Source organism: Pavona decussata, unplaced genomic scaffold (assembly GCF_977016875.1).
Source record: "Pavona decussata unplaced genomic scaffold, jaPavDecu1.1 SCAFFOLD_602, whole genome shotgun sequence".
NCBI classification, from domain to species: domain Eukaryota; kingdom Metazoa; phylum Cnidaria; class Anthozoa; order Scleractinia; family Agariciidae; genus Pavona; species Pavona decussata.
In genome coordinates this window covers 3,218,141-3,235,192 of record NW_028145860.1, presented here as the reverse complement: position 1 = coordinate 3,235,192, position 17,052 = coordinate 3,218,141, and the positions used below count along the sequence as shown (strand labels likewise).

Below are 17,052 nucleotides of genomic sequence, written 5' to 3'. Positions count from 1 at the left end.
TGTATAAAGTGTATTTTTATCCATATTTTTATCCATATGTTGTGCCTGTTCCCCACCCTATACTGGCGAGGCAAGTTTTGCTTCACGTAAACGAGGCATTTGTTGCTATGACAGTGATTGGATAAAAATGGCGGTCTTCTTCACGAAAACAGAAAAGTAATCTGCAAAGAAAACCAAAAAGGAGTTGATTGTTTCATTTGCTGAGGCAAATATAAAGAACTTCCACAAGTTCATGCTACAAGGGAAAGATTTTACAACGTTTCAAGGGATGCAGGCCGTACTTTAAGCAATTTGCAAGGGTTATCTCAAGTTACACTTTGCAGCATTTTGGTAGCACTTGCTCACAATTTTGTACATAAACAATGGATGGAGATCGAGAAGACGCGACTAGTTTACAGGGTGGTGCTTCGGATGGTGCATCTGAAGCAGCAGGAGTAGTTACAGTGACGGATTCCACGTTAGCAGTTCCAGACGAGAACAAAAATGGTGAATCAAATACTTCTTCCGAAAGTGGTTTGGAGGTTGACAGAGTGTCGTTGGGTCATGGCAGCGGTGGTTCGGAGAGCGAAAAAGAATTTGAACCAACGGAAATGGTGAGAGCATTCTATAAACTCGAGAGTAAATTAATTTCATTTGTTCACTTCGCATTTTTGTAGAAGAGAAGTTTTGGAATTAAGCTTAAGTTTGTTATAAAAGATTAAGCTTACTAAAGCTTATAAGGTTACATGTATGCAATCCCTGTAGCCTGGTTCACACTTGTGAGATAAGCATAAGTGCAAGCTCAAAGCGACATGCTCATGTGCGTGTGCTCTTTCTGCTTGTGCTCATGCCACGCCAGCTCACACTTTTTTTTTTGTGACATATAACATAAGCACCCACCCTTGACATAAGCACATTCATGATCATGCATCTTAAATTATGTTTAACTTTGTTTTCATATTTAAGGTCCCATTAATTAAGGAAAGAGTCACATTAAGTGCTCTGAAGACTGACATGTGGACTGCAGAACATGATGCTGTCATCGTCAAGTTCCTAAAAGACTCCTCTCATAGACTGCTTGTGGTCTATGTTGACAAACTACTTGGATTACAAGTTGCACTATCTGTCCCTCCCCACCCTGTTGAAGAAATGACGTACATGATCAGGTTCGAGAATGCTGTGATTACCCCTGACAATATTGAACAGAAGCTGCAGTTTGGTACAATCAAGACAAACCATATTGAAAGTCTGCTGAGAACAATGACAAATGTGTATGCACCTTTATTCTTTGGGAATCGATCCTGGCCTGATAGTATCCTATAAAACTAGCAGCTATTAAAATTGTTACAATAATTTATAATTATTTAACTTAATATTTTATAAAATGACTAGAAATTAAAAGGTCATATGCAGGTGGGGAAAAGAGAAAAATATTTGGAGAAGGGACACAAGACAAAATTTTGCATGTTTCTAATGCAATATTTAACAAATTGATGGCAGTTTTTTATGGTCTATTAACTCTTGTAGACCATAAAATGATGTCATAAAATATTCAAAACTCGAGAGGAACCAACCTCATGGTTTCACTGCCAAGTTTTGAACATTTTATGGCATCATTTTATGGTCTGTAAGAGTATAGACCATAGAAAACTGCCGTCGATGTAATTAATAAATGAGAGATTATTGCATGACGGGGCACCATTGGTGGTCGGGGTTGACTGGCTTCCAGACTTGGCCCAACAGTTCAGTTGGTAGAACACTTCACCAGTATTTCAGAGATCATGGGTTTGAATTCCGTACAAGCATGAATTTTTCGGGGCTTTCTTTTCACAGCTACATAAGTTACGTATGTTGTGGTTCAAATTTATTCTTCGTTTAAATTTCATCTTCTTATTGTTTTTGGAAATGTTAAATGTATGATAATGAGTTTGAAACAATAGCAAATAAAATTGAAACCAAGGATAAAATTGAACCACAACACATACATAACTACGATGGTCTTTTGTTAATTTATTCTTTTGTCTGCAGTTCAAACGCTTGAATTTCATTTATTTCACTCCTGATGTCTCAGCAACCTGTGTGGTAGTCTCTATCCGGGGTTAATTGATAAAGCTAAGCAAAAATGGCAAACACCACTTTCATTCTTGGAATATGTGTACAGGCATGTTCATGCAGTTATGTTAACACATGTAGTAGATTGGTTGCAAAATCGTTAACCACATACCAGGTATAAAGAATGACTTCTCAGCCCAGCTGCACAAGTTTATGGCCAACCTGACAGATACAAGGTACAAGATGCAAGGCAAGACAGTACTGTATGTCCCAAATGAAGGAACAAGGCTGTCTGTGGAAGAAGCTGCTAAGAGTAAAGAATTTGTGCAGCGTCTAGAAAGTAAGATGCAAGATGCATTTCTGTTTTAATAATCTATATTTTTGGTGGAGGTCGAAGTTGATGATTAGTATATCAGTCTTTTTGATGTGAAGGTTTGTGGTTTGTTAGAACCTCTGGCAGGGATATCCCTTTTCGTTTTTTATGGGGGTGTGTTCCTGGTTTTTCAAATTAACCTATTTCAAACCTCAAAGCAAAAGGCACTGAGTCAAGACTCTTACATGTACATGTACCTGCTATTAAACAGTTTGAACTGTCCCTCAAAAAACTCATCCTTATGAGTTTGACCTGGATTTGAGAGCTTTGGCATTCATTTTGTCTTATAGCTGCAATGATTCACTGGACTCGGCAAATTAAAGAAGTGCTAAGTAGTCAGGACACATTTGAGGCAGCAGAGAATTCAGGACCACTTGAAGAGATTGAATTCTGGCGCAGTCGCTGTGCTGATCTGTCTGGAATTAGTGAGCAACTGGACAAACCTGGAGTGAAAAGAATACAGTCCATTCTGGAACACTCTAAGAGTTCTTATGTTGCTCCATTTCTCAAGCTCTCAAAGTTGATTCAGGTTAGTTTGTGAATTAAGTAACAGTATACCGAGAACGGATATATAAATCATTGCCATTGTCATCATGTTGCTCAAGGGTCAGACTGCCTTGAAACAAGAATGATGTCGGACATGTTGTACCTAATGTGCATATAGCTGTCAAGTTTCTCCAGAGTATTAAAAATTAATCCAGTGTTATCAATTTGTTAGTGTTTTGTCCATATTCAGTGCAGGCCTCCCTGGATTTATTCTTAATTAATATGTTGAAAATGTTGAAAAGCTCACAGGAAGTTTAAATAGGGTTAAATGTAATTTAACTTAGTTAACGACTTGGAGCAAGTTTGCTCCTTGGTGGCGTGGCGTAGCGAGGCGTTAGCGTTTATTGGCGTATAGTTTGAGCACGGGTAGCACATTAGCGTTTGGGCATTTGTTGTTACATTACTGTTTGGGGCCTGGTTCAGGTCTGCAGGCAGTTGCGTGGCCAGCGGTATTCTCTTGCAGTTTAGGCGTGCTCCTTTGCACGTGCTCGGAAATTTACTCTACTCAGCGTTTTTCGTGGCGTGGCTAGTTTATCGTGTTTTGTTGGGCTTTTCTTTCCCTCCCTTCCCTCCCAGTAGTGTTACCTTGTTATTGTTGGGGATTGGTGTTGGGGGTTGATTAAGGTTAGGGTTAGTTCGTTGTCTTATGTACTTATTATTTTTCCACTGAGCTTCTAGTCTCAGTGTGACGGGTGCTAGGGTTGGGGCTGGGTTGCGGGCGGGGCTCGTGGCTGGGTTGTGGGTAGGGCAGGCTTATGGGGTGTTCTACCTACCTGGGTTTGGGTTGGCAGTACCAGCCCCTGGCTCCAGTGGGCACTCAACCTCCATTTGCGACATAGGCGTTAACATAATTTAATTCCAGTCCTTGAAAGCTCTGGAAGTTTAACATAATTCCTGTCCTTTTAACTGGCCAAGCCCTTCAATACACCTTTCTTAGATGATGGATGTGTGGTAAAGGGACTTCCGAGTTGGTTGTCAATATGCCAGCTTTTCTTCTGTCTGCGGCATAAGAGCTGCTCTTTGAACCCTCTGTCCCCTTATTGTGCCCTTGTCTACATGTGTCTAGAGCAGCTCCAGCCCAAGTATTGAACAGTACAAAATTGTGAAACTCCTGGCATCACTGATTAGAACATTCTGTTTTGTTGAAAGGATGGATCAGCTCAAGCGCAGAGTAATTTAAAGTTCCTGTCAACACTGAAAGGACCTTGTGAAGAACTGGCTCAGGCCCAACCTAAAGAAATCCCTGCCATGCTGTCCAAAATTTTGAACATCATTCGCATGATCTGGACGAACTCCGAACATTATAAGAGCAGAGAGAGGCTCACTGGTCTGCTCAGAAAGGTAGGGTGGCCTTAAGTAGTGGAAGTGACCTTTTGTGTCCAATTTAGGACAACCTTTTTCATTTTTATACAACATGTATCAACTCTTGCTGTGCATGAACATTGAAGATGCACTGTAAGCCTGCAGCATGTGTGACAAAGGTCTCTTTTGATGTCAACTATAACAAATACTGCAGCTCTTCATACCTCAGAAATGAATTTAAAGTGGCCGGGTGTTAGTAGCATCATCCTGGAAGTTGTTCCGTAGTAAAGCTACCCTTTTATGTACTAGCCAAAATCTCAGTTGACTGCTGGTCACTGCAAACACAAGACAGTGTTACATCTACTGTAGTTTTTCTTCATTCAGGGAAGAGGTGTACTAGCTCCTCTAGCTCCTCTAGCAGGGGGAGCAGGGTTGGCGCAGTGGTAGAGCACTCGCCTTCCACCAGTGTGGCCCGGGTTCGATTCCCGGACTCGGCGTCATAAGTAGGTTGAGTTTGTTTATTATTATTATTATTATTATTGTTATTATTATTATAGCTGTAGCAAAAATTTATTACAGAACTTTATACTTTATCTTTACCTTACTGTGCAAGCATATGGTGGTACCTGTTAGAGCTTTTATTTCTTTTTTTTTCCACTCAGGTGAGTAATGAGATTATAAAAAGATGCAGCACCAAGATCTCACTGGATGACATCTTTGAGGGTCGAATCAAGACAAGTATGGAGGGCCTGCAGGAGAGCATTGAATGCTGTGAGTCTTGGAAAAGCACCTACAGCAGGGTAAGATGTTCATATGTTGAATAAATACCATCAGAAGTTGTTGTGTAGATGTAAAGTGTTGTAAAATGACAACAATGTAATGAGCTGCTTAAAGCCCAATGGTGGGTGCAACAGCTTATGTCAGACAGTCAATACAGTCAAAATCACTAAACCATTTTGGCATTAAGGTTTATGCAACCACCCCAGGAGGGCAAGTCACTTGGAACGAAGTACACTCTTTTTTATAAGAACCCTAAGAACTGTGAGGCTGAGATTAACCAAAATTTTAGGAATATGCTCAGATTACATACTCCAGGGTGAGAGTCAATTAAGAACATCATTATTTTGACCAATCCAGTAGTACTTTGCTGCACCTGCCACACATTTTTGTTGTTCCTGGAAAAGCAATGCCATACTCATAAAAGTAACATGGTTTGGGCCATATAAAGCTAAATACTTTGATCTAAAAAGGTGCTCTTATTCTTTCCACCCTCCAAAACTTACAGTGTTGTTATCTTTGTACTAAAAATTGCAGATCAGTAGAATGCATTCCAAGCTGTCCAATGAGCAATGGGTGCTTGATCAGAGCAGCATTTTTGCCCAAGTGGATGCTTTTGTGCAGCGATGCAAAGATCTCTTGGAGGTACGGCTTTTATCAAAGTTTTTGTGGGTTGTTCTAGAAAGTATTCATACCCCTCCAAGACGTTTTGGTGTAGCAAGAACCCCCACCCCTTGAAAATTCTAGTTGTTTAGTTTGATACTTTCTTTTAAAAGCTCTGGCTTTTCAGCCCCCCTCCCCCCCCTTGGAATTTCCAATGACCATCCATGGTGGGGGGGAGGGGAAATTTTTTTGGATGTACACAACAATACATAGAATTTTTTTAATGATGTGGCAGATAGCAGTGTGAAATGTAAGAAATCGTTCCTATTTCTGATATTTCTTGTTGGCATTTGCCACAGTTATGAAAACCAGCAAACAGCAAATAAAATGGATTGAAATCTACCACTGTCAGAATGCTGACGAAATACTTGTTTGTTCCTTATATTGCCACTTAAAACTCATCAACAATAGATGAGTGTGGAGAAGGTGCCTGCAAGGTCTGTGGGGGAGCCTCAAGCATGTGTGAAGGGTAACCATGACAACCCGGTTTGCGGCAACCACCCAGGCACCGTCACACTAACTTATCAATTCTTACCAAGAGGGAGGGGAGGGACGGGAGCAAAGCTTTTTTGTGCAACTGTACACGCGGCACAACACAAGCAAAATGGTTGACATCTACTTTTAAAATATCAAGAAAATTCACCTTGGGTGATCATAATATCCTTAATTCTCATGACCTTAGGGGTTGAATAAGCATTGAAATTTGATGCTGATCACTGTTAGGGCTTATATTCAGGATAAAAGGAAGGGTTTGAGCTGTGGATATCACACCCCAATCCAATCACGGTCCCCCCCCCCCACCCCCCTGGGCTTAACACATTCGCTCAAAACTTGAATTTTGATGTCAGGTATGTGAGGGACAAATCCATTTTGCCAGAATGTATGATGGAGAGAAGAGACCATTACCATGCTTTCATGGTGTGCGAGGCCCTGAGGTGGTCAGGAGTCTGCTGGAGGTTGAAGCTACATTTGAAAAGAATCTGCAAATCCTCAAGGATGTCAAGAAAACTATTTTAGATGTGAAGGTAATGCAAATAAACACAACATTTCTAGCATACGTGGTTCTTCAGGGGCGATGCCTCGCATGGGACTTTCCTCCCGTTTCACCTGCCCCTTTTGGGTCTTGCTTCTTTCTTTTTAATTTATATTATATATTGTTAGACAAGCACCCAATAAAGCTTTTAAAAAAATATAAAGCTAATTGACTCTTTTAAAGAGATATTAATGTTGCGTGTTTGGGTATGTTGTGGTTTAAATTGTTTTTGGTTTCAAATTTTTCAAACCAGTTAAATTTTATTTCCCTTTGTGTAGAAATCATTACCATAATCTGAGACAAAGGGAAATAAAAATCAAACTGGTTTGAAAGTTTTTAAACCCCCCAGAATTTTTGAAGCACAACAGGTACATTCATCTCCTCACTAAACCCTTATGTTTTTGCTTACCAGGCAACAACATGGCATGATGATTATAACAGGTAGGAGACACTGATTCAGCTCATTTTATGCTATGTGTGGTATTACAGTCAACCCAGGTCACGCATGAACGATATTTTTGAAATTTGAACGGAGTTTTGAAATTTACATGTCAGTTTTGAAAATCGCCATCGAGATTTCAGAGTTCCCATAAAAATTTCCCTAGTTTATTGACAGTATAAAGCTATGAATTTTTCTTTACATTGCAAAATTGAATATTTCAAGAAAAACAATTGTTTCCCAAGTATTTTGAATCTTTTTTTTGGTTAATGCGTCTTCTTCGGAACATTTTCCTGAGAAATGTCCAACATTCCATTCACACGTCGGACGTTACAAAGAGAAATTCGAATGTTCATTTCATTCTTGGAAATACTGTTCACGCGTGACCTGGGTTGACTGTAATTTTATTGAACTTCAAGAGTTCCAAGTTGGTGTCCTGTTAGGAAACAGTCTTGATTGATAGTAAATGGATTATTTCATTTGTTATTTTTTAAGGTTCCGTGCTGGTGTAAAGGATCTGGAAGTGATGGTTCAGAATCTAATTTCCTCTGCATTTGAGACAATAACAACTGTCCAAGAAGGAGTAGAAATCCTGGATATCTTCCAACACTTGTCTTCAAGAGAGGTATGTGTAGGACACAAGTATCCTGGAAAAATAAAGTTTTCCTGTGACTGCAGCAGTGCAAGGACTCTATAGTGCTTTTCCATTCAAAATGTATGAAAGTTGAGATCAGGTGTTAGAATGCACATGTAAAGGAGCCCGTGGCAGCCTGTATTAGTTCATTTGTGATCTCACCCCGCCTGAATGAAATGTGGATGGGCCAAACCACAAGACAGGCTGGGTTCTTAACCTTCCCATATTGATCTACCTACATGGTTGTATTTGCAGAAGATGTAGGAAATAATTGAACAGTTACTGTTCAATTATTTCCTACATCTTCTGTTAATACAACCATGTAGGTAGATCAATATGGGAAGGTTAAGAACCCAGCCTGTCTTGTGGTTTGGTCCATCCACATTCATTCAATATACAGTGGAACCTCGATTTAACGAAGTTGCTGGGGACTGGCCAAATTTGTTCGTTAAATCGAGGGTTTGAACTTGAGGGGAAACGACCAAAATGTTCGTTATATCGAGGTCATAATTGATGATTGATTTTCAACACAGGTGACTTCTGTCACGCAATTCAATGCAATTTTCGTCACCCAGAAGTGCCGCGTTTTGATCGAAATGCAATTTATTAAGCATGGTGGCTTTAAGTAGCAATTTTTATTATTTTCACTTTTGAGCAGACGTGCAGCTTTTATTTACAAAAAAACGACACTTTCAGAGTGTTGATCTGTTCAGCGTTTATCTTCTGTCGTGTGTTGACATTGTAATTCGTTATACCTACTAGGTAGATTTTATGTTTGGGATTCTGGATTATGTTCGTTATATCAAAGAATTTGTTATATCGAGGTTCTATTCCATACATTTTACTGTAACTTTGGCCGGGACATAGAATATCGTTCGTTATATCGAGGACTTCGTTAAATAGAGGTTCGTTAAATCGAGGTTCCACTGTAGCCACTGTTATACTATCGTCATTCCCTGGTACAGAAAGATAAGGTTTTGGGCACAGATCAGTGTAATATGCTTGCTGGTCTGCGTGGGATTTAAACCCAAGATCTGTACAAGACACAGTACTTACCGTAACCCTAGACTATATAAATCAAGTCATGGTGCATTTTGAGTACATTGTGATACCATCCCTGTTAAGGACTTAACTGGAGAACTTACAAGAATCATCTTAAATAAAATGGTTTCATTTGTGTCTTTGCAGGCCATCCGGCGGACAATCGACAAGAAAACAGTAGAGGTGTTCCAGCTCTTCAATGAAGAACTAAATCTTGTTAAGAAAGAGTTCAACACCAAGACTGTTGATTTACCACCCATGTACCCACATTATGCAGGGTCTGCTGCCTGGGCTAGGATGCTGAAGAGACGGATAGACCGGCCAATGAATGTAAGAACTTGCCTTTGAAAAATGTATTGGGAGTACCAGGGGTTTCATTATGGGTTGGCCAGTCACTGGTCAAATTGACTGATTGTGATTACAACTTTGCCCGGCTGGTTTTAACATCACAACCAATGTTTTCAATTGAAAAAGCAAAACAAAAAAAAAAAAATAATAATAAAATAATAAATAAATAAATAAATAAAAAAAATAGCATATCCAAGGGAACTATCCTGCCTAGGTGCAATAACCTCTTGCCCAACTGTTCAAAATCTTATGAAAATGCTGGTTTACTGGATTTTTTTTTTTTTAAAGAATTACCTTTTTTTTGTACAGGCCCCTATGGGTCCCCTCCCTGGTAGAGTTGCCTTCCTGAAGGTTACAATAATTATTATTAAATTGAAGTAGTATAATCTGTGCCTGGAACAAGACTTAAATTATTTTCCTATTTTTGCAGGTTTTGAACAAATCTTTCTTTTTGCCTCTCATTGGAACTGGTGAGGAAATCAGATCACAGTACCAACAACTGGCTCAGGTACATGTATTTATAAAATAATAATTATTATAATTATTATAATGAATGATCAGTATGTTGACAGTTTTGGTTAAACTTTTCACTTGATCATGAAATTGGTGTAAACTGTTGAAAGAGCGTGATGACACGAGATTACAGGATGACCAAACCTTTAAATTAAAACTAATTAGAACAAAGTACAACTTTATCCTACAGTGTACTAATCATATATTATAATCTCATGTCAACATCTGCAGTCTCAAATGACAAAATTTACAATCTCACTGGCACCAGCCTTTGCTGTTGATGGTCATCTTACAACAGCTCAAGTTCCTTGGCCACATTTTGTGCATCAGGAGAAGGATAAACCTGCCAAAATTTATGTGTTGTATGAGCCCTCCCACAGAAGAACACTCTCAGAGAGACCGTGTAGGTCCTTCACCTGCCAAGTCTAGGAATGGATTGACCCAAATATTACTAGCTCAGAGGGGGACATTGTGCACATTGCCGAAGACCGAGCTAATTGGGGATGCCTTACAGTCGACTCTTTCTCAGCTGTCCGATGATGATTATTAAACGGTTCTACAGTGGCTGTAAGCACAGTGTACATCACTCTGATTTTTGATTTTGTATTTTGCAGGCCCTTGATGAGTTTGTAAGAAAGACATTCAATGAATGGACTTCTACTGTGGACAAAGATGCCGCCAGACTTCTTGAAATTCCTTTGATGCGCCGTAGCCTGGACAGATCAGGGACACTTGATCTCAATTTTGACAGGTAATCTTGCTGACATTGTTTCAGTTAAACCTGCTTTCAACCCTTTATTCACTATCCTCTCTGAAAATTACCACCTTTAATGCTAATGCCCCATGTGAAAGAAAAGTAGGCAAGTGAAGAGACTCAGAAAGAATCCTTTTGCTCATTCATTTTTTCCATCCAGTTTGCTTACTAGATTAATATTTTTCATTGTCTTTTCTCAACATCCTTTCTTCCTTTTTTGACTAGTCAGGACTCTGTTAGACATGTTTGTTTTCATTTCAAAACTTCCAAATTTTTTAAGTAAACATTTCTTTTTCATTTTTCATTTTTTTTATTTTAAAAATAAAGTATTAATTTTATTTATATTCATTTCTGTTGCAGAACCCTGCTGAAGCTGTTTAATGAAATCCATTACTGGGAGAAGTTGATGTTTGAGACTCCTCATTATGTTTCTGAGTTGTACATGAAGAAGGAAGACCTTCGTATTCTCAGAGAAAATGTGCTGCTTGTTGTTCGTGACTACAACAGGTTTGTACAATGAATAATTATCTGAATGTATAAAAGGCCATGTCTTGAATATTTTGATTTCCCTGGATCAAGTTAGGATACACACTGTAGTATAAATCAAACCAAGATGGTTCAAATCTTCATGGTAGATTGATCTGAGAGAAATAATCAAATATATGTCTTGCTTTGGTTGGTGGAGCACATGTATTGGATGAACAATAATTATTTATGACCACATTTTAAGAGGGTATCAGTATGAAAAAATTAGGCTAACTGCTACAAATCACCCTTGGGAATAAATAAAAAACAAACAAGAAACAAAAAAAAAAAAAAAGGGATTTGGGGTTTGAATCCTGTTTTCACATCTCCTTGACACCTAGTGGATATCTGTGATGGTCCCTTGTTTGTTAAAAAAACAAACAAAACAAACAAACAAAGTATTGTATTTGCTTCACTCTTTGAGCCCTGATATATCAATGCAGCAATTTTCCTCATTCAGAGCTCCAAACATGGCTGCATAATTCTAATAAACTACACTGTATAATACATGTAGTTGAGAAGAGACAATTTTGAAGCCGTTGTTGAAGCATTAAGGCAATATTACATTTGGTGATTGTTCCCTTCATTCTTGTGACCAGCATCAGTGGTTTAAAGAATGTCATCGTAAAATAGTATATCCCGTTATTTGTTTGTCAGAATCATAGCTGTTTTGTCATCTGAAGAGCGTGGATTGTTCAAGGAGAGAATAAGATCACTGGACAAGAAAATCCATCCTGGCCTAACTAAACTTACCTGGGCATCAAAGGGAATCTCAGATTACTTTATTGGAGAGTGCAGAAACAATTGTAGTAAGGTAAGATTTATAAGGTTTACTTTAAGACTAAAGTGCGTCTTTATCCTTTCGTAAGTTGCTGTGACGTAGTTGTACTGCGTACAAAAGAGTTTATCAGACAGGCCTTTGCATCTTAATCTCAGTTCATTTTTACTTGTTCCCTAATACTTTTGTTTTAACACATCATATGAATAGATTTACTGCTGCAATGTTCTGGCCAGACCAGTGTGTCAGGATGGTGTCGAGTTGTGATTTATCCAAATTTATGTGCAAACCGTATGACTGAAGTATGACAGGGAGAGAACACTGTTTGTTAAGAAGAGACTTCACTGTATAAATTTCTGTATTTTGTAGGTGCAAGATATCGTGGATGACTACAAGAATGCAAATTTGACAATCTCCAAGAACTGTAAAAAGATTAGTGAGATGCTGCTAGTCAAGATTGATGGCAAGAGAGTCTATGACAACCTGGAATTTGAAGAGGAACAGGTGACAGGCTTTTCCAACTAATTTTGTCATTCACAATAATTATTGTGACTTCAGTGGTTGTTGTTATAGTTCAAATGAAATAAAAATGCATTCTCTTCTTTGCAGAAAAATCATCGCAGTCTTGTACAGACAAGACTACAAGTCACTCATGTGGAAATTGTTGGCACCATGAAACAGACTTATGAGGTTTTCAAGCATGATGGCCAAGAGGTATTACAAAGTATTTGTAATAAATGTATTACTGAACAATGTCTCTTGGATGTTCTGCTAGTCTACAGAGGAATGTAAGGGATGTTATCAGCAAAGCACCTTTCCAATAAAACAGAGACTGCTGCTTCAAAGTTGTGTTTTGTTTAAATTTTAGGTACAAGCCCACTGGCTGCGCTACACAGAGAAAATGGATCGTATGGTTGAAGAAGCATTTAGGCTGAATGTGAAGTGGTCATTACAGGAGCTGTCCAGGGCCATCAATGGGGATGGCAAGAGTGCTCCAAACCCTCTGCTGAGGGTCAAAGTTGTGTTGGAGGGTGATAAGGTGGGTACTTGTCAGTTAGTGTGAGGCTAGGTTAATAGTCTGCTGTTGATAATTAAAGAATCAGTAGAATGGCCGATTAAACAAAACTAAAGTTCTTTAAAACACATTCAAAATGTTTATTGTTGAAACCTTTGTTTCTGGTGTTTCAACTGGTGAAACCAGTCGATCCATCTTCACATCCAAGCTTATGATGGTAGTGTCATGGAGACCAAGCCTCTTGCATCAAGCAGATTGTGATGTTGACTGCATCACTGGCTCTCCCTGAAGGTACGGAAAACAAGTTTTGTTTTAATTCAGGTTAATCTTCTTGTTGTATTTTTATACTTCAGGTTGAATTCTCTCCAACACTAAAGAAACTGGCCAGCATGATGGACAACATTGCTGTACAGTTAACATCCTGCCTGTCAATTTTCCAGCGACTTCCAGATCTTCTTACCAAGAAAAGGTCAACAAAAGAGGTAATCATAATTGATTGAGTACCATCTACTTAGAGTATACCCAGAGTGTTCCCTTTCACAATTGACTTAACAACAAACCTCTATTTCCTCCTTACAGCCTGTGTATGTCATCATTGAAAGGGATGACGAGACAAAGAAGATTCAAGCCAGCATCAAAGCTGGCATGTCAGCTAATGCCTCACATTTGCAGTCATATCTCAGCACCTGGGATAGGTATGTTTTTCCCATTATAATAATTATAATAATATCTCAAAATTTTTCTGGTGTCTTATCATACATATTTTGCTGTTTAGTTACCGTGAGATTTGGGAGATACAGAAAGATGCCTTCATCAGAAGATACCAGAGACTTAACCCACCTGTCTCCTCCTTTGATGCTGATATTTACAGGTTTGTGGCAAGTTTCTTGATATGTCTAACACCTCTATATATAACGGAAGCTCTACATTTGTATCTGTTCGAGACTTTAGCTACAATCTTTGGAGATTTTAAGACATTTATAGTAGTCAAAGCAGCTTGTATTCTGGTTTGTCCAAATGTGTTTCTTTCCATTGTATAGTCATTAGTCATCCTTACTTCCTAAAGGGTTTGGTATTTACCCAGTACTGTTTTACAAAATCAAAATATTGTTTATACTAGGTTGTTGAGATCTAGATCCTTTGTTTTTTGAGTTTCTTGAAACAATGTTGGGCCTGACTATTTAATGTGTAGCTATATAAAAGATTTTAAATATCATTTAGTCTTTACAGCCAAATGTTGATGATGAACCATCAAGATTATCTAGCAGCAGCAAAAACACAAATTTGCTGATAAAGATTTATGTACTAGTCTTTATTGCTCAATACAATACAATACAATACAGTACAATACATTATTATATGGCTGGCTCCGCGAGCGGGCAAGATGAGTCAAATCCTGCGCTGTGATTGGCTACCCGAGCGGGCAAGATGGAGCTATCTTGCCCGCTCGGGATTACCCGTTGCCCGTCCGCTTGGCATCGAAAGGTTCATCCCAACAACAATGCGGGTTTTCTTCGATTTTCTCGTTGTTTTGGGGGAAAACGCTCACTAAAAAGTTCGGTTAACTCTCAACATTTACCTAAAGGAAAGGAAAGAGAATGGAATCGTCCTGGTGTAGTAAAAACTTTGTTTCAGCTACAATGAATTTGAGTTGAATTGGTGAGTTGCTCTGCGTGTAGTATTTTAAATAGAATTGATTTTGAAAAACTTATTGTCTCAAGTCAAGTGCCAAATTGATAAGTTCTCTAGGTTTGCAATGACTGTATTTAAATCATAACGTAGTGGAAGTTGCGGTTAGTGTTTTACCAGCAGTTCAGAAAAGTATTTTTTTAAGTTCGCCGAAGAAGCTCACGTTTTCAATTTAGCCGCGTCTTGCTTGTTGTAAACAACAAAATCTTGTCAAAGTTTTGCCCAGTTTTCTGATTTATCTGCTCTTTTTTTTCGGCTTATGTTTGCATATAATCTCAAAATCTATTGTTTCATTCAAGAATTAATGATTGGAAGCCGAAAACTGTGTAAAAATTTTTATTGTTTACCCCACTGCGCGATCGGCTGAAAATGGCGAGTTTGCCGGATTCTATTCAAATCTTCCCGCTCTTACGAAAATCTAAATTTTTCGTTCTCAATAATTGTATACTCCCTTTAAGCCATTATGAAGTTAGAGCCCTAAGATAATTTAGGATTCCTTGTTTTCCACGATTACATGCTAATCCAAAAATGCACTGAAAATAAATCTTGCACCGGCCGGCTAATGAAGAATTTCTTTCCGAGTAGAGCAGTTTCATGTCGTGTTTTGTTTTGTTGTTGTAGTTTTAACTTGATGGTAAAGCCATATAATAAATCCTTTATTGACCAAGCTTGTTCGGTCAAGATGGCTGGATATTGGCCTCGTTCTTTTTTTGCGTTTTTATGGACCTCGACTTCGTCTCGGTCCATAAAAACGCAAAAAGAGAACTTGGCCAATATCCAGCCATCTTGACCTCACGCTTGGTCAATAACTCATATATACAATACAATACAATACAATACAATACAATACAATACAATACAATACAATACAATACAATACAATACAATACAATGCCAACAAACTAACTACTTCTGGGACATTATTTATTTTTTTCCTAGGTATACAGAAATTGCCAATAACTTTCAGAAAGAAGAAACAGTGTTGAACATTGACTTTGTCCTCCTTGACAACTCACCACTGAAGTTTGCACTTCTGAGCCATTGCAATGAGTGGCAGAGTAAGTTTACCACCCTTCTGCGAGAAATGGGCAGCCAAAAACTCCTGGAGCTGCATAACTTCCTGAAAGATAATGCCAAAAAGTAAGTATTTTGCATTTTACATTTCAAGGAGGTTTGCAAATTTCCAAATCTTTTATCTACTTGTAAGACATTTTTTGCCCTAATCTATGTATTCTAATCCTTCGAACTTTTTATTTTAACATGTAAACCCAATTTCTGCCAAAATCTACACTACTCTTACTTTTGTTAAAAATTGTACACTGAAATATACTGATCAAATCCTTTCAAATAGTATATCATGCATGGACTAGGGATTAATATTTCTATGGCCTAGTAAGAGAGGGTATTTGTGGCTGGACTGGAAAGGGTTAAGGAAGATACATACAATGGGACTTCACTTTGGGACTGTTGCCCCAGGGACCAACAACCTTTACATGTACAAGACCTTCATGGTTTATGGATCACTTACAGATACTGTAGTGACAAAAATTTGATTTGATGCAGGTCATGGTTACTTCTCCATCCAAAGAACAGAGTTTTTAACTTAAGGCCAAACCCCAACTTGTAGGGTTGGGAGGGGCTCTTCTTTGTTAAGAATCTTCCCTTCCAATCCAGCGAAATATTAAACACATTCAGGTGTAGTCTCTGTAAGGAACAAGGTCTCAGCAAGCGTAGTGCTAGGGATCATTGACACCCTTGGGCTCCAGTGACAAGGTGACACACCCAAGTTGCTGGATCTATAACTAACTATTTTTGTTTTGTAAACAGACTCAGTGCCCCTCCAGAAACTCTTGATCAACTTGGCGAGAGTCTGTCTCTGTTGGAACAGCTCCAACAAGACTTGTCGAATATTGAGGCTAAGTTCCCTCCTCTGCATCAACAATTTGCTATTCTTGAGAAGTATGAGGTGGCTATTCCTGAAGAGGTAAGATCCAGTAAATTTGTGAAATCAATATTATTTGTTTACTAAGTTGTGTATTTTTACTGCACATGAGGTTGTTGTTACCAATATGCTAATTTGTTAAATTTCTGGAATACACATGGCCTGCAATTCAATAATTATTGGATACAACTACTTATAATAATATACAATCAAATAATTACTTGGATACAACTACTTAACATACAATGAAATTACTAATATTAGATACAACTACTGGATATACAATCCAATAACAGCTTACTATTGGATACAACTACTTAACATACAATCCAATAACTATTGGATACAACTACATAATATACAATCCAATAACTATTCGATATAATTACAGTTGGACCTCTATTAAGCGACCACCTATTAAGCGGCCACCCTCCATTAAGCGGCCACTTTCCAAAGTCCCGAATTATTATTTTGTCAGTAAAGTGCTGTATTCGATACCTCTATTCAACGGCCAACCTATTTTAAGCGGCCAGTTTTCAAAGTCCCCATGGTGGCCGCTTAATAGAGGTCCGACTGTACTTAATACAATCCAATAATACAACTACATAATATACAATCGGGGTTATATGCTTCTGATACAATCCAATAA

At 38.3% G+C, this 17,052-nt stretch overlaps 1 protein-coding gene across 1 annotated transcript in view; it reads left to right on the top strand.

The window, feature by feature from the left end:
• Positions 1-117: 117 nt before the first annotated feature.
• The window catches only part of LOC146449414 (dynein axonemal heavy chain 2-like), a 67,108-nt gene continuing 50,173 nt past the window's right edge, over positions 118-17,052 (top strand). The window contains exons 1-23 of the mRNA XM_085101932.1: positions 118-593; positions 946-1,291; positions 2,207-2,371; positions 2,695-2,933; positions 4,100-4,291; positions 4,915-5,052; positions 5,567-5,674; positions 6,541-6,717; positions 7,138-7,166; positions 7,660-7,789; positions 8,987-9,169; positions 9,618-9,695; positions 10,315-10,451; positions 10,815-10,961; positions 11,637-11,793; positions 12,127-12,261; positions 12,367-12,471; positions 12,626-12,796; positions 13,126-13,254; positions 13,352-13,467; positions 13,548-13,643; positions 15,401-15,601; positions 16,289-16,445. Coding sequence (XP_084958058.1) covers positions 363-593; positions 946-1,291; positions 2,207-2,371; positions 2,695-2,933; positions 4,100-4,291; positions 4,915-5,052; positions 5,567-5,674; positions 6,541-6,717; positions 7,138-7,166; positions 7,660-7,789; positions 8,987-9,169; positions 9,618-9,695; positions 10,315-10,451; positions 10,815-10,961; positions 11,637-11,793; positions 12,127-12,261; positions 12,367-12,471; positions 12,626-12,796; positions 13,126-13,254; positions 13,352-13,467; positions 13,548-13,643; positions 15,401-15,601; positions 16,289-16,445 — 3,567 coding nt within the window. The 5' untranslated portion in view covers positions 118-362. The remainder of the gene's footprint in view (positions 594-945; positions 1,292-2,206; positions 2,372-2,694; positions 2,934-4,099; positions 4,292-4,914; positions 5,053-5,566; positions 5,675-6,540; positions 6,718-7,137; positions 7,167-7,659; positions 7,790-8,986; positions 9,170-9,617; positions 9,696-10,314; positions 10,452-10,814; positions 10,962-11,636; positions 11,794-12,126; positions 12,262-12,366; positions 12,472-12,625; positions 12,797-13,125; positions 13,255-13,351; positions 13,468-13,547; positions 13,644-15,400; positions 15,602-16,288; positions 16,446-17,052) is intronic.